At 34.9% G+C, this 25,604-nt stretch overlaps 1 protein-coding gene across 1 annotated transcript; it reads left to right on the forward strand.

The window, feature by feature from the left end:
• The first annotated feature begins 8,271 nt into the window (after positions 1-8,271).
• LOC149203934 (putative UDP-arabinose 4-epimerase 2) lies at positions 8,272-16,083 on the forward strand. The gene is made up of 10 exons (XM_089403619.1): positions 8,272-8,898; positions 10,147-10,271; positions 11,838-11,951; positions 12,120-12,227; positions 12,326-12,417; positions 12,570-12,711; positions 12,881-12,975; positions 13,150-13,279; positions 15,243-15,387; positions 15,492-16,083. The coding sequence occupies exons 1-10, from the start codon at positions 8,838-8,840 to the stop codon at positions 15,731-15,733; spliced, it is 1,254 nt and encodes a 417-aa protein (XP_089259745.1). The 5' UTR covers positions 8,272-8,837; the 3' UTR covers positions 15,734-16,083.
• The last annotated feature ends 9,521 nt before the right edge of the window (positions 16,084-25,604 follow it).

Below are 25,604 nucleotides of genomic sequence, written 5' to 3' on the forward strand. Positions count from 1 at the left end.
ATAGAAATAAAAAACTATAAAAAAATTTAAATGGTTAACTTGGTCTTCACCTAACTTTGTCTTTTCCTAGTGCCAAAATGGACCAACTCCTAATAATAAGAATGCAACTTAAACAATTTGTGTAATTTAAGATTTAAAAAATTAAATATAATAATTTTTAAATTAAAATATAATTTAAGGTTTAAAAATTAAATATAATAATTTTTAAATTAAAAAATCATATAACAATTTATATTCGTGGCAAATTTTCATATAATTTACTTATCAAACTTTGTTACCCTTTCAAAAAAATTATAGCAAAGATTTTGAAATCAATATCGTTATTCTATTATGCTTGAAAAATTTATAAGAAATCTAACCATATACCTACAAAAATCCAATTTCCTATCAAATAAGTGGAGGAATCCTTGTCTGGAAAGGACAAGAGATCCCAGAGATTGAGCTTTAACATTGAGTACACCCAATGTGATATTTTTCAAGTACACCCAATGTGATATTTTTCAATAGTATTGTTAGGTGAAGGAACAAGAAAGCACACCACAAAATTTGGAAACACCCAACTTGGAAAGCAATTGGCAAGATATTACATAGAACATTTTGTACCACATAAAAAACAAAACCCTCTAAGGTAGCTATCTTATAATTTGTCTACTACCCTAAGCACAAGATTCACAAGGTGTAGATTATACATGTGAATTGATAGAGATGGGTGATTAAGACATATGTTTGAAAATTCAAACGCTTTATGGTAAGTTGATATCTTACGGCTCTCACAAATTCTTGATGGGAAAGAGTTGATTGCGGGAAAATAATTTCAATTTGGAGAGGAAACATTGTTGATGGTAGGAAAGTAAACGAGTGACTTTTTTTTCTAAACCAAAATCAAAACCAAATTCCTTACTACTTCTACTAACCACATAAACAATATGACATGACATGTGGGATAAATGGATGGTTAATGTAAATGGTATGCACTTTGCATGTTGGGTTTTTCTTTTATCTATGGGATATGTACTCTTGTAACAAAATTGTGAAGGGGACATGGACATAAACAATATGACATGACATATGGGATAAATGGATGGTTAATGTAAATGGTATGTATTTTTTTTTTTTTTCCCTTTCTATCCGATATGTACCTTTGTAACAAATTTGTGAAGGGGAGAGGGTTGGAGTAAGTATACATGTGTATTTTAAAATTAATCAACCATATGGTTAGTAAAAAGGTTATTGTCTTTGTGCACCCCATTGAGATTAGGGGAGAGGATTTTAAAATTTTAAAGTATATAAGAAGAGAGAGGATTTTTAAAGTCATAAAAAGTATATAAAAAGAGAGAGGATTTTTAAAGTCATAAAATCTATTTTAAGGCGCTAAATATAATGTATCTTATTATTTAGCTTATATTCACAAAAATAATAATTCTCTCAAATGGTGAGGCTAGTGAGTTAGCATATTCACCCTATAATTAATTAACCATTATGTTAGTAGGAGAGCCACTATCTATCTAAACACCCTAGTGTCATAAGGTTTATGATATGTCGGGACTTACATGCTAACAAAGACCAAACCTCACAACCAATGTGGGATAAAATAGAAGGAGAGGAAATTTTAAAGTTGGAGAAACTATTCCAAAATGCTTAACATCATGTATTTGGTTATTTATTGCTCTCACACACATTCACACACACATCCCATAGAGGAGGAGCGGAAGGTTGAGCAAGCACACCTATTCACCTCAAAATTAATCAACTATCATGTTAGTATGATGGCCATTACTACCATGGACTTTCCCATTGGCATAAGGATCATGGTATGTTGAGACTTATATATCATCATGGACCATATCTCACAAACTAAGTGGGATGGAATATAAGTGTAAAGGAGAATTTAAATTTGTGGAAATTATTAGATGAAACCAAACATGACATATTCAACTATGTCTTATATTATTAATTATCCATTATTTATTTTATTCCAATCCATGTAAACACAACCTATAAAGGGAGAGGGGTGATTGATTAAGCTCACATATTCTTTTTTTAAACCAGAAAGAGTATTTGTATAATATAATTATGCACCTTGTTTATAACAAATACATTAGGAATTACAAAGCTAATTTATCAAAAATTTCCAATTGTTTTCTCCTTTCCAATAGGAATACATGATTTTCCTAAGGGTAATATATCTAAACAACAAAAAGGGGTTTTGTAAGTGAGTACCTTACAAAATAGCCCAACAAAACAAAAAATTTACAATACATAACACTACTAGGGAATTTTTTAATAGACTTCATCTACCATTAGGGGAATTCTAGAAAGCCTGATTTGGTCATTGATCTTAAATTCACCTATCTTTAATTTACATCCCTCGTTAAAATATTTGTGTGATTCTCTATTAAATTCTCTTAGGACATGGAAATATGCTTTGGATGGGATATCTTTCGCAATTTTCCTGATTCTTTTAATCATGTTTTCCATAGGTTTCTCCTTTGGGAGGGATCCTTCGACCAAATGATGTAAGCTTAGGAGAGAATCTCCCATAATCGTAAGCGTGTCAACCGTATGTTCTTTGGCTAACAAAAGTCCCTGATAGAGACCATATATCTCTACTTGATTATTTGTCATATAACCAAGACCCCATGAGAAATTGAACACTTTGTCCTCATCGGGGCCATAAAGTACCCCTCCCCCTCTTGCCACCCCTGATTAAGCTCACATATTCAACCCACAACTAATCAACAATTATTTTAGTATGAGGGTCATTATCTATATGGACTCTTGCACTGGCATAAATATCATTGTATATTAGTTTCCAAACATGGTGATCTTGTTTATTATTCACACACTCACACAACATGATGGGAAAAGTTAGTTTCAACAACCTTATAAAAGAAAAGAATTGAATGACCACAAAAAACTTATGTGAATTAAACCTTTCTTAGGTTGTTTGGATGTTGAATAATTAATTTCATTGCTTGATGTTTCTTTGGTAAGCACAAAAGGAGAGGAAATATAGGTGACCAAGAAAGTAATTCACATCTTTTAAATTACTTGATTTATCAACATATACTTCTATACATGAATTATGTAGTATAACCTATTAACATAGATCCATTGTAACCTTATATTTATTAAACCAATGTAGATCAATTATAACATTAGATCTATCAAATCTGAGAGGGATAAAAAAATCAATCACAAACCCCTTGATACTTAAAATATTGAGTTAAGATGGATTTATACTATTTTTTTTAAACAATAATCAAGAGCTTTATATTAGAAAAGGTTGCAACCTAAACATCCAATTGTGTAATACAAAACAAACAGAGGAAGGTCAAAGTTAACTTCCCAAATTTCTAAGTTTGCATTGCAAAAATCCTGTAGACTACCTATCCACTTACAATTACTCTTTCTTATTTGCTCTTAGCTACATGAATAAATTCTTACAAAATGATCGCATAATAGCATACAAAAATAGAACATCATTTTTTATGAAGATGAACTATTATCCCCCCTTTGAATAGAGGTGAATCTAGGGTGAACTAATGACCCAAGTGAAGGTTGGATTCCATCTCTTTTTCTATTAATTCCCGATTTGATTTCTTGCTCATTGTGAGAGAAGGGCAAGGTTTCTTCAAAGCTATAACATATATTGTTGGAGATTTTATAGACGCAAATATGTGAATGTGTCGCACCATAGAATGCATTTCCTCCTAACACAACTTCCTTACTACTCCTGATGGTTGCTTTTCATCCATATGAGTGAGCAAATTAACATGCTACATTGAGGGTTTATCCTAACCATGATTTGCCTCCCCCTCCATAGAAATTCCCGAGTTGTTCCTTTGATTGACACTTTTGGAATGGAAATATCTAGATCCATTAGTGTCTTGGATGATTCTACAACAACTTTAGGTCCCTCTTCTTATGCTTTTTCCATTCTTTCATTTTCCATCTCCAAGTCTTCTAGTCCAAGCGTTTCATAGCTATTAATAGATGTGATGGGTTGGCTAATTTTAGTTTTCTTTGATTGTTAAAATCCCCTGGGCTTCAAATCTATATGCCTTTCAGTTTATAGTTTTAATGAGTCATGTGTTGGACACAATGTTGGAGATTGTTGGACATATTGTTATCATTGATTGACACCTGTGATTAGTCTTGGAGATTGTTGTTGTGCAGTCATTGATGTCAAGGGCAAAATTAAGCTGGTTGTTTATGTCATTGGTAAAGAACCATCACAGCAGTAGAATAATTGAAGAACCCTTAAAAACATTATCTTTGTAGCTACTGGATGTATGGTTCATTGACCTATTGGTTGAAGGCACTTCAGTTGTAGAAGATCAAGTCAAATGCCCCTACATATTGCATGGTTGGATGGTCCTCAGAAAGACCTTTCCAATGGTATATGATAGTCTGAAAAGATCCCAAGGGTTGTGGAGTTATGCCCAATTGAAGTATGGCAGGGTTCCATAGGTCTCATGGTTCCACCAATGCCATGTCATTGTGCCCTAGGAGCCTAGATGATGGTGAGCGTGTGGAGGTAATTGTCCCATGATCATGATGTCCCACAAATATCAAAGCCCAAGACACAAAAAATTCCCTGTTAGATGTTGGAAATATTCATGTCTCGCCTCGGGAAAGTCAAATCATGAGTTAAAGTGGATGGCCTGCAGGAGACAGAGGTTGGAGGAGGAAGAATTTCCCATCAACAGACGTAAATTTTCATGTCTCACCCCAAGAGCATGGCTGAAGGACACAAGTGGTTCGTGAAGGAGCATTGTCATGATTGACGAACCTAAGAGACAGAGAAAAGTGCACCAAGTGACATAAAAGTTTCACGTCCTGCCGCGGGAGCTAGAGGATGTGTTATGTCATGGTAATGGATAGGGGTGCAAAACAAAAGCCAAGAGACGATGATTCTTCCCAAGCATGGCGATCAATGCAAAATTTCTCACCTTAATCATTTTTTGATTACAAAGGAAAATGTCATAGAACAAGGATCCCCAAGATCTCTTTCCCATAAAAGATGACTTAGTAAGGTGACACATGGCACTCTCCCATTGGATGATGATAAATAACAAGAAAGAGATGTGTCAATAGGGTGATAGCATGGACCAAGGAAAAGAGGACAAATGGAAAAATCCCATTGGTTGGCTAAGATATGAGGTGCAATAAGCCCATGATTCTGGACTCAGGCATGTGGCACTGATGAAAGGGATGAGACTTTAACAAATTTACAATTGCGGATTTGATGCTATATCTCTTGAAAAAATTGAAGAAATAGTTGAGCAACTGGATAGTTGAGAAATGAGAGAACAAGGGGTTTGATCTCATAATTAGAAGTGATGGATAACAACCAACCATGTGCAATCTTAAAAAGATGGAGATTGTTTAAAGGATGGTAAGGTTCAAAAGAGAAAGACGAGATGTGAGGGATTGCGATTGGTGAAAAAGGGGAGGTTGAGATTTGACACTCTGTAGATAAAAATAGAGTGCCAAAATTATAGAACTGTAAGTTCATAGGTTGGACATGAGTTAATTTGGTGATGGAGCACAATCCCAAGTCGCAAGAAGTTAATTGAAGTTCTCTCTTGAGCCTAATGAGGAGTAAGTGAAGCTATTATTCTCGAGCAATGTGTAAAATACATGAAAAGAAAAGAACAATAGTGAAGTATCTGCAATTGTGAGGAAACTTGTGTGAATGTGTGTGGAACAAACAGATATAGAGAGCAACATAGCCTGATAATGAGTGAATTGCTGAAGTTTAATGTTCTTGATAGAGGTAGTGTGTGTGCCTGCAGAAGATTAAGAAGCCTGTAGAGGCAACAGAGCTTCATAGGATATTTGCCTATGCAAGAGCAGTAAAATCATAGCAAATTCAAACTAAAGAATGCTGACAGTGATCTCAATTTGAAAATCCCATGAAATAGTAGATCAAACTGGCAAAAGTAGGTTGGTGCCTACATAGATCTGAGGTCAGTGCCTCTAAGCAAGTTGGTGCTTATTTATTTGAGGGGGTTGGAGCCTCCTATGAGTTGGTGTTCATACTTACACCATAATATAAACAAGGTTTTGGTGGTTTTTCTTCCATAAGGGGTTCCACATTAAATCTCCGTGTCTATATGTGATGTGAATGTCTTGTTGTTGTGTATATTTTGCATATTGATGAATGATTTGTTTAAACAATTGTAAAATTTTATAATTAATGATTCACCCCCACCACTCCCCTCCTCCTCTTCCCTTCCTCAATAATTCTTGATTCCCAACACCATTCTTTATTTCTTTGGATGGTTTCAAAGGTTACTCTGGAGGAGGTTGAGCCTCTTGATTTCTTGGGAAGCTGTTAACAACATGTCCATACTCATGAAAAATATTGAAAGGTAGTTGCTCATAGTCTAGTGCTTGAAGGTACCTCCAATTGTCCATGTTGATTTGCACTCTCTAGAAGACCCTTCTCTAAGTCTACTTCCACACATATTTTGGCTCATGAATATATATTTCCTTTTGGCTTAGGTTAATGAGTAAACTGAATCAACTTGTCTCTAATGACTATGAGAGAGGATTCATTCTAGAAAATTATAAGGTGATATGACAACCTGAAATACACTAGAGCTATAGAGATCTCCATTTCCAAGTTAAAGTCAAGGGATCAATGCGAAAGAACATTCCCCTCAATCCCATGAAATAGTGATTGGATCTAAAGATCAAATCTCACTCCTCCTTACCATTGAAGATCAAAATATAAATCCATGACCACAAGCACAAGAAAAAGCCACAACTTGGATCTTGGGAGCTTAATATTTTATTATACAAGATGATAGTATTTGTGCACTTTACAAATTTGATCTACATTGGACACTTTCAATTGATTGATTTATGGAAATTGAACAAAAAAATTGAATACCTCCCTTAAACTGAGATGAGTCTCTCATTCTATCTGCAAAAATACTTCATAGCAACAATGTCTAAGGTTCTAACCAACCTTAGTGCTTGGCATTTAGACTTACAACTAAACAATAACTTAGTTAAGGCTCAAAAGGACTTTAAGCTCACCCATGATGGTAGTTAGAGAAATATTAACCACAAAAAAGGTTCAACTCATAAGATATCCTAATCATCATAAAAAAATGCAATTTCAAATTTTGGATCTATAATGATTTATGTTATTATTATATATGGTTAACATTCTTCGTATAAAATTAAAACAAATCTATTTTAATTTATATTATTATTATATCATATATAAAATAATGTAGTTTAATTAATAGAAAAATGGTATTTCTTTTTGGAATTTGGGGACGTAATTTCCCGTAACACATTAATTTTTTTTATTATTTAAAACGTTTTTTTCAATGCATAAATGAATTCAAAACCTTCAAAAATTCTAGAAGCACTAAAACTTTGCAAATCAAATAATTTAAAAATTATGATTCTTGGTTCACGGGGTCTTTGATAGAAGGTAACCAGGTGCTTTGTTAAGATTCCTTAATGATTATTTAAAATATTTTTTCAATGCATAAATGAATTCAGAACCTTGAAAAATTCTAGAAGCACTAAAATTTTGCAAATTAAATAATTTAAAAATTATGATTCTTGGTTTATGGGGTCTTTGATAGAAGGTAACCGGGTGCTTTGTTAAGATTCCTTGATGAAGTATTCCACCGGTTAATATTCCTTGATGTGAAGTCACCGATTCAATTCCCCACCCCGATCTAGGTGATGTATTAAACATGATACCGAACTTACCAAAAACTTATGATTCTTGAAAATCTTTACTAATTTGTCACAATTTTTCCTAGAATAAATAAAAAAAACAAATACATATTTTATATATTAATTATACTACACTTCATAAAAACAATATAATTAAATTAAAAACCTGAATTTGATTGAAAGCAATGTCCCACTTTCATGGCCCATAAAGCCACTATTATCGCTAGTTTGTGAGTTGTTAAACCACCACTAACATTAATTTCTTTTTTAGTTGATTTTTGAGTCAAAGCCCCCAGCTTTTCTCCATCTATTGTACAATCAAAATTAAACATCTCTCCAGCACGACTGCAAGAGGACAGGAGTTGTGCACAACTGTAAACGAGGAGGAAAAAACGGTTTTGGAAAATATTTACTGCGCGTACTTTCAGGGGTAAATTTATAAACAGTTTCTGCTAGCATGTGACCATGGCTTAACAATCGATTATTATTATTATTTACGATGTAATGTACAGGCTGTATCTTTTATTATCGAAAAGGTCTCCAGGTCGAAACTCGGGCCGGCACAGCTGAAGAAGGAGCGCTTTAACGCCGTGGGCGGCCGAACCGGCGACCTCGGATCTTTACTACCGGAAAAGTAGACACATCACAAAAATCATTTAGAAAATCAGACGAAGAATATTTAATGATCTGGAGACCCCGTCCTTCTGCTCCTGTCTTCACGGTTCTGGCGAAGCAGCATTGATTACCTAATAAAGACAAGACTGACTTCAGCCTCCCCAATATATTATTCCTCGTTTTCCATTGGGTTTTTTACTTGGATTGGAGTACCTAGGCACTTGTTTGTTCGGTGGGTTCATTCATTCTGCCCCGCTATAAATTTGTGCTTCCATTCAGATCAGCAAGCTGGGTCATTGAGAATTTCGTGATGTGTTCAAATTATATATATCCCTCTTAATGATCCCGATTGAGTATTGAGTCGAAGAAGTATACGCAGCAAACCGAGATCAGCGACCTTCATTGGCCGGATCCCTGTGCGCGTTGTATGCTTTGGTTTTGCTGTAGGAATTGGCGGTGAAGGACTCATTCTCTGGTTTTAATTGAGTTAGCAGGACCAGTATTTTCACATGTTCCCCTTCGGTCGACGGAGAACTCAGCCCCGAGCCTCGAGATCCCCGGGCCTCATAGGTAATTTTGCATGCCTAGTATTCTCCAAGGGTCTTGATTATTGTTTGTCTGTTTCCTTCTGTCAACGGTTTGTATGCAAATAACTGCTAAAATGTATTTGTTAACTTGGGTTGAAATTAGTCAGGTCCTTTGGATGAGTTCGTATGGTTTCTGTTTTGTGTTTGTTTGTGTGTTTTGTGAAATTTTCTCCCACTAACCCCTTTCAATTTAATGCTATCATGACAGCTTTTGGAATTATGATGTTGCTGCACACCCCCCAAATCATGCCAGAACGTGGGCACCTAATAAGTGCACATTCCCTTTTCTGTTTTTGTGAAACTCACTTGTAGGGCGATGTCTGCACCTCATAACATGGGCTTCCTTTTGCTTAGGTGCCAAGTCTGACTGGTAGCTATTATGCCAAAATTGCCCTCACTGCATCCCTGTTTGAGGCATGTATACCATTAAGGTGGGACAGATCATAGCAATAATTGAACAATGGTAGATGGCTTAGTATTCTGTTGGCCTCACCTATGAACCAAATCACCATGGGCTTAATATAGAGTTATGGTTAAGCCTGAATCTAACAAACTCAAATCACAATGTCTGTGATTTAGAAAGTTAACATCATGGAGGTTAGATGCACTATATTTTTGTTGCTTGCAAGATTCTTTCAGTGGAAGCAACATTAGTGGAGATGGTTCTGTGTCAAAGACATTGAGTAATCATTAGGATTGATCATTATATCATCTTTGACCTCAAAGTTTGCAGTTTGTACTGGTGGATTAATTAAATTATTAAGGCCAATTTTACATGGTGGATTAATTAAATTATTAAGGCCAATTTTACATGATTTTGAATAGTCCATTCAGCACTTACTGCATCACCTGGGCTGAAAAAGTGGGATTAAAATTAACAAAATGAATCAAGTAGCATCAATAATCAGCTCTAGGGCTTGCACTCCAGTAAACATGACTTCTTGGAAAGGTCTTTCATCCCAGGAGTCCAGGATCAAGTGTGTTTAACCTTGAAGTTTCCTCCCATAAATCCACTTTGCTTGCTACCTAACTGAAAGCAGTGATTTATTTATGCATGACTCGAACATTTGTGTTATCATTTTTAGCAACTAGTTATTCATGAGAATGTTCTAGTTGTCATAGCTTTTTGTATTTGAGTTTCCCATGTGAGTTCATTTTGCAAAATAGGCTCTTTATTTGGTTAGAATCTATGGAATTTCAAGTAACTAATTTGATGCAAATATGTTTACAGGAATGGATCATGTAGATTCAGGGCAAAGACATCATTACATTGCTAAAGTTCTTTTGGCTGCCTGTCTTACCATTTTTTGTATTGTTGCTCTGAGACAGTCATCTGGTTTTAATGGTTCAGATGTGGTAAGTATACTTAAACATTTATTCCTTGTATAACTCTTTTTTCAGCCAAGTTTGAACATATTTTTATCAACCAGTTTATGATGGTTATGATATTAATCATGTATTTGAGCATGTAGATTTATCATATTACGTTGGGCAACTGAGTGCTCGTTGGATCTTCCTTACCTCATATTTTGTATCATTGAGCAACTTAATGTACTCACAGTTTAGTGTGATCGATTTAACTTTATATCTGTTTATGACAAGTCAGATGGACATTCTTCTCCTGTCTTAGCAAAGTTAAAATCACTAATGAGGAAAATCCATAATAATTGAATAATTGAGATTGCATATCAGATAGAGGGTGAGATCTAGATATAAATCTCCTATAAGTTAAGAACCTTATTGAAAAGCTGAACGGCCCATGGCCATCTTTTGCATCCAGGTGGAAGAGGCATGTCACTTTAACAGTATTAACAGACTTAATGTGTGTAATGCTAATAAAAATTTAAAATGGAAAATAAATGAGGCTTTCATGTCTTTTGGTTTTAAAGTGTTGTTAAATCAATATGCACTTAAGATGGATCTATGATATTAATAGGAAAGTGTCGTTTGCTTGGGTTGTAACTTGGAAGGCCAATTAATATTTTTCTTCTTGACTTATGCGTTCTTTCAAATCAGCTCACCTTTTGACAGAAGGTCGTGGCTTTACTCGGGCAGGATCTAGTTAAACTGTTGACGAGGGCTGGCATCTCTTGGACACTTACCACCAGGATATCATTCTTAGAGCAGAAACATACACCAAGGATAATACCACCTTGTGCCAGATTGTATCTTTAAGGAAAATTGCTGTACATTTTTGTCTTCACAGAGCAGTGGTGAACAGGACATTCAAAAACATATAGGCAAAATGATTCTAGGAAAATTTCCCATCAACATGCATAATCTTGGCAATGAAATTCTTTATCATTGAATATTAATGACACCGATGTTGTTTACTTCTATATCCTCAGGTTGAAGATGTTTGGACTATTTGTACGATCTGATCTTGAGAGAAAGGAATAGAGGAAATCAAGGGTTGTCTATGTCAAGTGCATTTTGAGAGAAGTCGGGTGTAATCCAGCTCAATGTGAATGAGAATGCTAATAAACTAAAATGAAGTAAAGGTCAAGGTTCATAATGCAAAAATGCTAAAAAAAGCTGACTAAAAATAATAAAATAATAAATAAGAAACTAAACCAGCATGTATCCATCTTAACCTTGATTTTTTTAAACAGCGATAGGCTGTGTCTCCATTTCTTTTTGATCCCTCTTGGTATTTAATAGATCCAAGGTTAAGATTGGTCGCTCCTGAATTGAATGAAAATCAATCTATGTATCTATCACTTGCCACATTAGGATCTTGTTCAGTGATTTCTAGATCCTTATTCCAATATCAATATGTACTTCATTGTATGAGTCTTGTATTCTTATATTATACTCTGATTCACTTAGCAAGAATATTTCATATGTAATATTGGATCTTTAAACAGTCAAAGGTGTTTTCATCTTTTTTTTTAACCGAATGCTATTTGTTTCTTGTTCCAGTTCTCTAGGCATGAATTGGGGGTCACTCATGTGCTAGTAACAGGTGGTGCTGGTTATATTGGTTCACATGCTGTTTTTCGACTTCTAAAGGATTCCTACAGAGTAACCATTGTGGTATGAGTTGCTAAAAATGTATTTAAACAATGTAAAATTGTAGAACTATGCCTCCGCTTTTATGGTGTATGGTTAATTGTCTGAATTTTTAATACCTTACTAATTTCAGTAAATAATAGATTTTCGTCAATATGACTTGGCAATGATACTGGAATTGGAATTTGACAGGATAATCTTTCACGGGGAAATCTAGGGGCTGTAAAGCTTCTTAAAGAGCAATTTCCAGAACCGGGAAGGCTGCAGTTTATTTGTGCTGACTTGGGTGATAGCAAAGCGGTATCCTTTAAATTAGTCTTTTTTTTTTAAGTAATCTTTTGAAGTCGCTTGTTCACCATTCTTCTTCCAATACTTATCACTACTTAACTGCAATGCAGGTAAATAAAATATTTGCAGAAAATGCATTTGACGCAGTAATGCACTTCGCTGCTGTGGCTTATGTGGGCGAGAGCACAATGGATCCTCTTAGGTATATATTCCATAGCTTTAGTTCATTCTGCTTTTTGGTGTGATTGTGTTGATTTTCAAATGAGTGCATCAAATTATGATTATTGTTTGAAAATAAAGTGTAAATCTTTACAGTATTAATTTGGGACAGTGTCTAACTCGTTATTTTTTTAGGTACTATCATAACATTACATCCAATACATTGACAGTATTAGAAGCCATGGCTGCGCATGGGGTGAAGAAACTGATATATTCAAGCACATGTGCAACTTATGGGGAACCTGCTAAAATGCCTATTACAGAGGAAACTCCTCAGGTGAATTGACAGCATTTTTTCAGTTAGTACGATCTCTATGTTTGAGGACATGTTATCTTTGGCTTTCAGAATTCCATAATGTATTTCAATTGTTCAAGGGAAATCAACCTTTTGATTTATGCTTTCAATATGTTTCAATTATTTATGCCGTATAGCCAACCTGTTGCAGGTTCCTATCAATCCATATGGAAAAGCAAAGAAAATGGCAGAGGACATTATCCAAGATTTTTCAAGAAAGTCAAACATGGCTGTTATGCTATTGAGGTATGGCTAGAATTCTGATAAACCTTCATCTATCTTTCTAAGAATGGAATCATTTATGTAGACTGCCTTTTTTAGTATTTCTAGTTATATAACCCACTTACTGTCTGAATTATAGCATTATGTTTTAGGAAGAAATATTCAGTTCCATATCATTAACCGACTTTTCAAATTCAGGTATTTCAATGTAATTGGTTCAGATCCAGAGGGCAGGTTAGGGGAAGCACCAAGACCAGAACTTCGGGAACATGGACGAATCTCGGGTGCATGCTTCGATGCAGCAAGGGGAATTATTCCTGGATTGAAGGTATGTTTTACATAGTATTTTCTAAGTTCAAAAGATTTCAGCTAGTGAGGCGTTGGATGCTTCAACCAATATCTCTGGAGTAAATATGAGGTTAAAAATATATTTTGGAAGAAAATATTAAAATAATAAAAACATATATTTTATGTTAGGGTGATATGTACTAAAGGTTAATGTCCATTATTAATAATTACTGGATATATATATATATATATATATATATATATATATATATATATATATACATTATTTTAATATATTGTATATACTTGTGATATAATATTATTATATTTATATTTGAAATTATATTCTAATCATTGTTATTATATTATATATATCTGATTATAATGCTATTATTCTATATTTATTATTGTATAAATATATTTGTTAATTATATGATATATAAGTAGTTATATTAGATTTTATATAATATAACATATGTTTTAATCATCTCAAGTTATATATATATATATATATATATATATATATATGTTAGTTGTTATATGTAATTTTATTATTATATATGATATTTTTCTAGGAGATATTTAAGACGATTTTACTGTGATTTTTATTAATGTAAATAGAGATAATATAAAATGCTTTATATTTACCATTTGAGATAATGTTACCAAAATATTAATTAAGGTGAGGTTTTTGTGTAGTTGAATATTATCAATTAAAAATATGATATATAATTATGTTTGACTTTTATAGATTCAATTTAATGATTATTGACAATTGTCAATCCAATCTCTCAAAACTCTATTGAGTTTTGAATTCTAACTCAAGAATAATTTTTCTTATGAAGTCAGTTTTAAACCCCAAATTTACTCTTAAAATCATATATAAATTAAAAGATGCAATTTGTTTAAGGTTTCTGCGAAAGAAAATATTCTGACCAAATACATTGTCAAAGATCTATTATGTTATACAGTTTCCTTATAGCATATTGGTTGGTCTTTTTAAAAGTATTTCAAACTAAACGGTAATTCGGATTCTTACTGCATCTATGGTTACAATTACAAATGAAACTTAAGCGAAATAAATGAGATGTGGATCTTTCTTGGGATGCAATAAATCAGTAGCATCCAGCTTTGTTACTTCCAATGCCTATTCTTAACAATGCCTATTGTTAACATTGATGTTGTTGTTCCTTTTTTCACAGCAATACTGTGATTCATGGGTGGGCCTCTTTAGATACATATTTTCTAATTTCATTAATTCTAAGAACGATGCTATTAATGCATCCGTTCCATAATTCGATCATTGACGTCCCCAGGGCTGGATAGATGAGTTTTGTCCTTGATCCATCCTGTCTGATGGGCCTGCCCAACGAAGAATTCAAATTTTATTTTCTTTTCTTTTGAGGGAGGGCCCTCTATAATCTATACCTTAAAAGTCAAAACCCTTAATATGCATCTTCAAATCCCAAAGGCTAAAACATTACTATTTTTCTATACTTATGGGGGTTCTCCATGTCCAGGATCTCATATCTTTCCATTCCAGGAAATTTGGGTGGTCTCTCCAGCTGTTCCTGACACTTGTCGTCCTGGTCCTCTTTTTACAACATAGGTGTTCATCTTCTTGGGAGTCCAGTAATGATTACTTCACATGCATTCTGAGAGATTAATTTATTAACATGGTCTAAGTAACGTAGAGGCAGTGTACAGACTAATTTTGAAACGTTGAAGTTTGTAGGGCTATCTTTTCGATGCTAAATCTAAGACATTAATTGTTTACAGATTTGGTGTTCTCAATTAACGCCTTGAAGCTTGACTTGTTAGCTGAATTATGTTGCATTTAGAATTTTCACTATTTTTTTTTGTAGTCTGGATAGCAAGCCCACATTAAACATTAAACCTGTCGGTAACTGAAACAATGATTGAAATTATTAACATCAATAGATCAGGCTATTCATCAACATATAGATGACTTTAGTGGTGCTCTCTGCCTTTTGTCAATGCAGGTTAGAGGAACAGATTATAGTACTCCTGATGGTACCTGTATCAGGGACTACATTGATGTGACAGATTTGGTGGATGCGCATGTGAAAGCATTGGTTAATGTTCGTCCTGGTGAAGTAAGGATATACAATGTTGGCACTGGAAAAGGTATGTAAGTCTGAACGTTCAGTAATTCTTGTCATTGTTTCTGTTGTGTCAGACCTGATTTATTTTGTAACTTTTTCTTATCTGTGTTGTTTTGATGTGCACAGGCAGGTCAGTCAAGGAGTTTGTAGAAGCTTGCAAGGCTGCAACTGGAGTCAATATTACAGTAGAGTATCTTGGTCGGAGGCCAGGAGATTATGCAGAAGTATATAGTGATCCTTCCAAAATTAACCAAGAGTTAAACTGGTCTGCAAAATATACAAATCTCAAGGAAAGCCTTACTGTAGCCTGGAAATGGCAGAAAGCACACCCCAATGGGTATGGATCATCCCCTGTAGCGGTGATTTGATTTTCCTATGTGGTGCCCAGTTTGATATCTATATGCTGCAATTCATTGTTGAAGCAAAAGCAGTGCCCTTGGTTATCCCATATGTGGGAACATGCCAAATCTGGTCGTATTGTACAGTATACGAGGAAAGTACTTGCGGGCATCTGTAGCAAATAAGAGTAGTTAGGATATTTATTGAGCTTATTTTTCCTCTCCAGCAAGGATGCTGGAGCAGCATTTTTCATAATTTCATAGCTGGGAGGTACATAATCTAAATAGAGATGGAGATCCTATTGATTTTTTATGTGATATCCTATTGATTTTTTATGTAGTTTTAGAATTGGTCAATAAAAGTTAGTTTCTGGAATTCATTTAATGTCTATGAAAAGCTTGGATCATTCTTCAAGTGGCAGCATAAGGTTCAATATGTTATGTAGTTTTAGAATTGGTCAATAAAAGTTAGTTCTTGGAATTCTTTTGATGTCTATTAAAAGCTTGGAGCCTTGAGTAAATCATTTTTCAAGTGGAAGCATAAAGTTCAATATATTAAAATGTCAGAAACCTGGAATCTCTTGCAGGCAGAACATGGTCAAGTTTCAAACTTTCAATGGAATAATATAATTGAACCACGGGGCAGAGTAAATCAAGCGTTCAAAACTGGCCTTCAGATATGATAACCAATCCTTCTCAACTTAATAAATCTGGTACATATCATCTTAAAATATTGGATTTCAACTGGGAGGCTTAAAACTTGTATTAAATAATTTAGGTAATATATTTTTCTATATAACATGACTATAACCAGCTGCACAAAGGGCCTGAAAGGTATTCTAAGGTCCCGAGTCAACTCAGCCAGCTAACAAGGGTCTGAAAGGTCTCATCATGTCCCGAGTCAACCCAGCCAGCCAGGAACTGACTTCAAGGTCAACCCTTGTTGCGAATAGAGGTTTGGGATAAGCTATCCAATTTCATAAAATGGTACAAACCCATAATTATTTGCCAAATCTTTGAGCTTGGAGAGATATCTAATGAAGCAATTTGTGAGTATAGTTTACTTTGATAATGGCCAAGAGGAAAAGAAGCCGCTAGTTTGACAAAAGGAAGGAAGACAATCATCGACAGAATTCAGTTATTTATTATTTCATATTATCTGTTTCCTCTTGTTCCACGTTGACACCCTTTGTGATTTACATTTGGCTAAACTTCATTCTTGTCATTGAAGTACAAAGTCATGCAGAATTGGTTGAACAATATCTTCTCAATTTTTGAGACAAGTTATGATTGTTGTTAGCTCCATAAGTCGGTCAATCCCATGCCAACTAAGGCGTGTAAAGGACAATCTTGCCTTTTTTAAGGTAAGGGTATGTGGCTTTTTCCAGCTTAGGTCAAAGACATTTTTAATGTTGAATGGAAAAATAATATATCTGCATATGAGATAAATGTAAAATTCCCGTAAGAAAAGTTGTTAGATTGCAAGTTTTCTGGAGAATTTGATACCGTGTTCATCATTTCAAAGAAGTCAACATTTTGAATCCTTAATTGGATTGAAATCAGCATTCGAAAGCCTTTTCTGAAAAGATAAACACTAGCAAATTCTCAAAAAAAACAGAAAAACCCTGTAATCTAATGTCATATCTTATTGCCCTTGACCATCACCCATTTTCAGTTAACACAGTAAAACATCACAAAAATAGTCTATTCAATAAAACTAAGTATTATGTTGCTCTATGATCTTGCCCTTGACCATCACCCATTTTCAGTTAACACAGTAAAACATAACAAAAATAGTCTATTCAATAAAACTAAGTATTATGTTGCTCTATGATCTTCCAATGCCATTATTGATCCATTTTATTCTAGCTTTATTAAATAAAACCAAGTATTATGTTGTTCTATGATCTTCCAATGCCATTATTGATCCATTTTATTCTAGCTTTATTAAATCTAAACATCTTTAGAACTTCAAGAAAATTCTTTCATTTCACCATTGTATCTGTTATATCCATTAGGACAACATTTAAACATTTGTTTTATCGAAAGGCCAATCAAAAGTTTCAAAATCAAAATTATGTTAGGGATCAATTTATTTTTAAGCCCAACAAAAAGCCTTTCCAGTCTTTTAGGCCATTATTGATCCATTTTATTTTATTTCCATGAAAACTAAACACCCTTGAAAACTTTTTCAAGAAAATTTACTTCCAACTGTTAATTATCTCTTTTATGACGAACTTTTAAGCATGCCCAACCATCTCCATTATGATGAACATTTAACATTCTTTTACGGAAAAACCCAACCAAAAATAGTAAAACTAAACACCCTAAAAACTTTTTCAAGAAAATTTACTTAATTACCCAAGCATCTCCATCATGATGAACATTTTAGCATTCTTTTACTGAAAACCCAACCAAAAGTAATAATCTTAAGCTGGAATTATCATATTGAGCACTTTATTTTTTTACAGTATATTAAAATTGGAGTAATTGACTACCATTTATTTGCTATGATCTTGGTATTTACTTTGTTTCCATATTTGCTATGATCTTGGTATTTACTTTGTTTCCATATTGCAATGAGAGACGAGTATAAAGCTTGGGTTACCAGGTCTCTTGTTATAAAGTTTTTAGTGTATAATTAGGTATCATGTTATCTGGATTATATTAAACCTTGTTTTATATTTGTTTATATAGTAAGTATTTTAAGATAAGAGAGAATCTTATATGATATTATGGAATAAACTTGCAGATATAAAGATTAAATGGATAACAACTACAAATTAAATAATAATAATAATAATAATAATATTTAATTTTAAGGTTATTGCTATGCTAGACACTAAATTGATGTATGGGACCCCATGTTTGTGGACATCTTTGCACATCAATTTGACTACTAAAAAGTCTATAGATGTGCATATCTACCCTCCTTTGGATTTGAGCCTATGATCTCTTACAAGGGAACACATGTTCTTAACCATTAGACCCTCTCAAGATGGTCCACAAGGCTTGACATTGAAATTGTTAACAATATCAATTTCAAAATTGAGAGAGGGTGTTGTTTAAATCAACTTCGGCATTTACAATCCAAAGCTAATTTCTAAAGTAGCACAATAGGGAACCATGATATAACCTTTCTTTTGTTAGATTCCATGGTTGGGTTGCTTTTAAGAAGGTTAGTTTTAATAAAGTAGTCCCTTTCTAGGCCACTATTGCATAACTGTTATGGGTATGCTTGGTTAAATGTTGATGTTCCAACTTCAAATTGATGTGTAGCATTCCTTTAGAGGTTTTGTGTAATTTTTTAACCACCAACCGAAATTGAAAGATACAGTTTGGAATCTTTACATTGGGGATGCACTGTGTTATGAAAGCATCAAGATAAATCTTTCAATCAAGTTATGCATGTTCAATGAATTTGACAAATGTAAAACCTTGTCCGTGTGAAATCATTGCAGGTATGGTATCAAAAATAAAATGTGACTTGCCTAAGAAAGATGTATTTTGATAACCTTATCTACTATATTTGCTAATATTCAAAGATGGGGAATTCCTTTTAAGGAAAAAGGAGTCAGAGTGCCATTGTTGTAACATCCAATCATAAAAATATCAAAGTGCCCTTAAATACATTTTTTTTTTCCAAAAATTTGACATAATAACAAATATTCATAATTTAAATATCTTTTGATCATTGCAATTATTGAAAAACCCATTGAAAAAAGGTTAGCATGGGCTTAACAACACTATAAATCTTGGTTTATGTCATCATTACTCCATGGATTTCTTTAAAGGTGCTTCAAGGATTGGAAGATTCTAAACTTCCACCTTTATTTTCTTTTTTGGATGACCTAATACTAGGACGGTGACTTTAATGTGGCGATCTTATAGGTCCCACTAAATTGTCATCTCTTGTAAATGACAAAGTGAGCTTTCCATGTGACATTGTGATGGGATTGGTTGTGATTGAAGTCCCTTGTTTTCCAATGCCTTGCATTACATGGTACTTTTTGTTCATTTACATGTCTTATTTTCTTGATTTTGCTTATAAAGTCACATAGTAGATGCTCTTTACTCCAGGGCCTCTTTCTCTATTTGATCTCATAATCATGATAGCATTAGTTATTGATAATGACAAACAAGTAGTGACAGATAGGATTATATAATGACCATGTTCGGCAATATTACATTCTTTTCATAACCTTTAGTGTTTGAATTGTTAAATGTGGCAGTGCACGTGGGTCATCTTTTAGGAATCAACCATTAAATTTACAAGGTTTCGACCTATGCTTATTTTGTTCGACCTATATCCAAAGCCAAGCTTTGAAAAATTAGAGACTAAACAAAAAATGGGCTTTTAGTTTATCAAGCCTTTATGTTCTATTTTCAATTTATAGTTTTGTTTTTAATAATTGTGATTTTTCTAGAACCACTCTATTTGGATTTTCCCATTGGGTCTGGGACTTAATTTGGATCTTAATGTGTTGTACCATGGTAAACCTCCTAGTGGGATACCATCTTGAACTAATATTCATGTTTAGAAATTGGTGTTGCCAAACTAACATAGATCCGTCTTAACCATGGATATATTAAGCATTGGGAGGGATGGAAAAACTAGGAGAAATTATTTGCCACTTACATGATCTAGGGCTAAGATGGACATGTCTTTATTATTACTAATAAGCATTATAGTATAATAAATGGTCAATGCATTTTTTTGACACTAGAGTTTGTCACACTTTTTCATTTTGGTTTTATTAGTGTTATCCACCTCTTGACATATATCTTCCAACATGGAATGTTGAGTGCACTTCACATCTCTTGGTGCAAAAATCAAACCAATTTGAACTCATTTCTATCAATCCATTTCAAGAGTGTTTTGTAGCGCCACCATGGGCCTTTGACCTTGATTGGCTCCTTTATTAACATGTCACCATTTTCATACATAGGTTATGTATGTCATACCTATTATATAAAGTATGATGATATTTTTTTGGTTAATTCTATTCTCCTAATAGTTTATTTGGTATAAAGATTTGATCTTTATGATCTAATATCTATAATCATGACGTATCTTGACTTTTTACAAAAGTTGTAATGTTCTACCATTTTGTCTTTATACATTTACCTATAATAAGTTTTGCACGTTCTAATTAAGTCTTCAAGATGTGAAATCCTTTTTCCTCCTCCTATAACGACCTATAATAAGTTTCTAATATCCCATCTTCCAAGTTCAGTTTGATGAAAATTGTCATTAATAGTAAACTTATGTAATTGGTAGTTATTTTGTATATGAAATTTGGGTGATAGTTATGTTACTTTGGTACCCCAATATCCTATTTTTTTCTCCACTTTGTCACCAATTTGATTGCTAAATAGTTGATGGTGCATCTTAAACTCAAATGAGATTCTTAGAATTTTAAATGTTTGCTTGAGTTTTATCCATGTACGATAATGGGTTGCTAGTGAATTTTGGATGTGGAATTTTTGTAAACATGCTTTATATGCCATGCTTTACTTTCTCAATGTTAAATATGATTTCTTAGCATAGTGTATTTTAGTTGACTTTTTGTCATTTTTGGTTGTCAACCACATTTTAAGCTATTAAGTAGTGCTAAATGGTTAGCCAAGAAGGTGTAGAGTGTAAGAACTAACACATCCCTACCTAATGGATCTAAGAGATTAAATCGTCTTGAATGATTATTATTTATTATGGAAATTGAAGTCTCCATAAATAAAAGAATTATTATTTTTAAAAACTATGGACCAGAGGCTAATGCTTCATGATTGCTAAGATGAATGACCATATAATGTTGTTAAGCTTTTTTGAAATAATTTTTTATCATCTTATTTGCATTGTTCCTTTGGCCTATTCAATTCCATCCTAGATATCTATGACATTGTTTGAAATGTATATGTCTCTTATAAACTCTCCACTTTTGGTTTAACAATACTAGGCACGTTTGTCTCCTCTTGGGACAACTGAGTCATTGGCACAATCAAATGTTATCCCCTCCACCTGGTTTCAAATCCCATGGGAGGAAATCTTTGGCCCCTTGTGATAAGGCCTAAGGAGCAGGCTCTCCCACCCTCATTGTCAAGTAAGGGTAGGCCGTGTGGTTAAGTGATCTGGAAATCACCCTATGAGTGATCTCAGTTAAAGATTTATTAAATGAAGGTATTACAGACTCGTGCTGGTGTGTGCCTATGTTATTTAGGCAACAGATCGATCAAATTGCAAATAGACAGACACTTGAAATGGAAAACAACACAGAAATACAGTAAGCAAATATAAAAACACAAGAATTTAATAAGGAGTTCACCCTATCCTCCAGGGCTACATCTCTGGTCCAGCTCTCAGTGGTGGCTTTCTTTTATTGTGTCTTAAAGCAGAGAATTACAATGAAAGAGCTTAATATGAGTCTCCTGAAACAGAATTTGCTTGGCAGGGTGGTTCTTGGATTCCCCAAGCCATTAGAGTGCATAGACTCTTTTCCTCACCAGCTCTTTGACCTCTCTGGTCTTTAATGGAAGGAGCCCAGTGTGGTGCTCAGTCTTAATAGATCCCCTCAAGGATAGCTTGAATCTCTCAAGCTCTCTGGTGCTCGACGTTGCCTTTGGTCAGCTCGGCCCTCTGTTTTCTTTCTACTTTTTGCTTCATTGTCTTTTCTTCGTTTTCTCTGTCTTCTGTCTTCCCCGTCTTTGGTGTCTTTTGATTTGTCTGTTCATGGCTTTAAAGCCATTTGAGCTCATGGCTGTTCAATTCCCCTTCCACTTCCGTCGGATCGCCTGCTGCAGCTTCGCTTGGAGTTCCCTGTTTCGGTGTCATCATCAGGCTCATAGGGCGTGGCCACTTGTCCTCCTGCAACTGTGCTAGCTTGCTTCGTCAGTTCAGTTTTTCAGTTACGTCGCGGAATGAGTCATCTGCCACCTTGGCGGTCAAATCGGACGTCAAATTCTTATAGATAACGGTTTAATCCCCTGTCGATTCCGGCTTTCCCATCGGGCACGATCTCAACCGTTAGATCTGGATCCCCCAGATCTGACGCCATTGGTTCATTTCGTGCGGTTGACTTGCTCGACTGTTAGCGTAGGATGAGCGACAGTTTTCTCTCTCCTCTGCTTACCACGAGTCGGGCGCTGAGTGGAATCACTTCGTTTTCGCCAAATCTGCTCATTGCCCAAGGGTGCCCCCGATAAATACCGCCGGTTTTTGGAGTGCGGGTCTCGCCTTAGCCTTTAGCCTTTTCCCCACGGTTTTCCAAGCTCCCATGCGACTGAGCGCTCGGGGCTTCTCCTTCTCGAGGGGTTTTTCCCAGCGATGCGCGATCGCATCAAAAACTGCCTCCTTTTCCCGATCCGGGCTTCCCAGGGGCTAGTTTTGCCTCCTGTGCAGTCTCCATGGGCCTTGGTCAGCACGCTTTGACCAGGGTCCTTGTCGTTCCACGCTGGTTGCTGACTGCCGCTGTTTAGAGGTGTTTCTGATCGTTCCATGTTCTTTGAATTTGAAGTTTTATCACGATTTGATACAATCATGGTTCTCTAATTTTTCTTCATGGATCTGATTCGAATCACGGCCTTCCCACTGAAAAGATTTTGGACGACCAAAAGTTGGTTTTCAAGCATCGACTAAATGAGGGTACTGTTTTCTCACTTGTCCAATCTCAATCCACTTTGCACTACTCGGCTTTGAACCTTTGAGCCCTACTCTGAGGTACTCAACATCTCCTCTACGCGTCGTCCTCACCTTCCTGTCCAGCACTGTGTCTTCCTGCAATTCATTAAGATATTTAGGTAGCAGGTCATCAATAGAAGGCAACTGACTTTGCTCTTCAGGATCCTCAATTAGTGAGGGTTCAAACAATCTCAAGCAATCTGCATTTACGACTGAGTAGATGTGCATGTAAGCTGGTAGATCAAGGCGAAAAGCATTCTCACCAATCTTCTCAAGTATTCTGAAAGGTCCATACCTAATAGGCTTTAGCTTCTTACCTTCACCTTGCATCCTGTCCTTGCTGATATACAGCCAGACCTGGTCACCAACTTGAAAACTATGCTCCATCCGATGCTTGTCATGCCTAGCCTTGTATTTGGCTTGGCTCTTTTCCAACTGTTCCTGTACTGCCTAGTGGATCTCCTGGATTTGTTCAATGAACCTAGTTGCCTTGTCCACATCACTGTGTCCATCAACTATGGTATCTTTACCAAAGACAAAATCCAAAGGAGACCTTGGTGTGAAACCAAAATAGGTCTCAAAAGGAGATCTTTGTGTAGAAGAATGTTTGGCTCTGTTGTAAGCATGCTGCACATAACACAAATGTTCATCCCAAAGCTTAAGATGTTTGCTGCAATATCCTCTGAGTAATTGGATCACTGTCATGTTAACTACTTCTGTCTGGCCATCAGTTTGTGGATGGAAATCTGTGCTTTTCTTTAGTTTGGTGTCCATCAGTTCCCACAGACTTGACCAAAACTTTCCCACAAATCGGGTGTCTCGATTAGATACAATAGAAGTGGGCAATCCAAAATGAACCCATACATGTTCAAAGAACAGTTTTGCAGTTTGTTCAATTGTAATCTGTTTATTACAAGGTATCAAAATACACATTTTGCTGAACCTATCCACAACAACATATAGATAATCATGACCTTTTCTAGATTTAGGCAGTCCTCCAACGAAATCCATGGAAACACTTTCCCAAGGGTGAGAAGGCACTGGTAATGGAGTGTACAAGCCTAGTTTTCTGTTGCTGGGCTTGCTTTTAGCACACATAGCACACCCTCTTACATATCTAGAAACTGTCTCATTCATTTTTGGCCAATAACAAAATCTTTGCAGCTGTGCAACTGTTTTACTTACCCCAAAGTGACCTGATACCAGAGAAGTATGTGCTTCCCTAATTATCTTTATTCTCTCAGTTTGTGGAATGCAGAGCTTCCCACAATGGTATAAGAGTTGGTCATTTACATGATAATCCAATTCTTCTACTCTTTTGCCTTGATTCAAAAGTTGCATATACATCTTTAAAGTCTATATCTTGAGCATACTATTCAATGTAGCTTTCATGTAGCACATAATTATGCTTAATTATAGTAGATGCATTTATAATGGGTCTAGATAACATGTTTGCAGCTTTGTTATGTATGCATTTTTTATATCTGATGCCTAAATGAAACTGTTGTAGAAAACCCATCCATCTGTAATGTCTCGATTGCTACAACTTAGTTTGGGAGTGTAGATATTGAAGTGGTTGATGATCAGTATGTATTACTGTATCTTTTCCCATTAAGTAATGTTTCCACTTTTTCACACTTTGAACTAATGCATACAATTCTTTATCATATGTAGGATAGTTAACTACTGGAGGATTAAAAGTATCAGAATGATAACATATGGGTTTACCGTGCTGTGTCAACACTGCTCCCATGGCATAGTCACCGACATCTGTTTGGATCTCAAATGGTCTTTGAAGATCGGGCAGTGCTAGTACAGGTGTTGTACAAATCTTTCTTTCAAGGTGTCGAAGGCTTTCTGATGTTTGCCTCCCCATTGAAACACCTTGTTCGATCCTGTTAAAGCATGTAAGGGAGCTGCAATTGAGGAAAAGTTAGAAATGAACTTCCTCCAATACTGTGCTGCTCCTAAGAAGCTTCTCACTTTTGTAGCAGACTTGGGTTTAGGCCAGTTTACAATGACTGCCACTTTAGAGGGATCTATTTTCAATTCACCACCCCTTACTATATGACCCAAATAATTTAGAGATGTTTTGCCAAATTCACATTTTGAGAGTTTAACATGAAGTTTTTCTCTTTTCAAAACACCTAATGTCTGCTTAACATGATTTAAGTGTTCTTCCCATGTTTTACTAAAAATCATAATGTCATCCAGATACACAATAAC

Source organism: Pinus tabuliformis, chromosome 2_1 (assembly GCF_031772625.1).
Source record: "Pinus tabuliformis cultivar Carrire ecotype Pingquan chromosome 2_1, CPIR1, whole genome shotgun sequence".
Taxonomy (NCBI): domain Eukaryota; kingdom Viridiplantae; phylum Streptophyta; class Pinopsida; order Pinales; family Pinaceae; genus Pinus; species Pinus tabuliformis.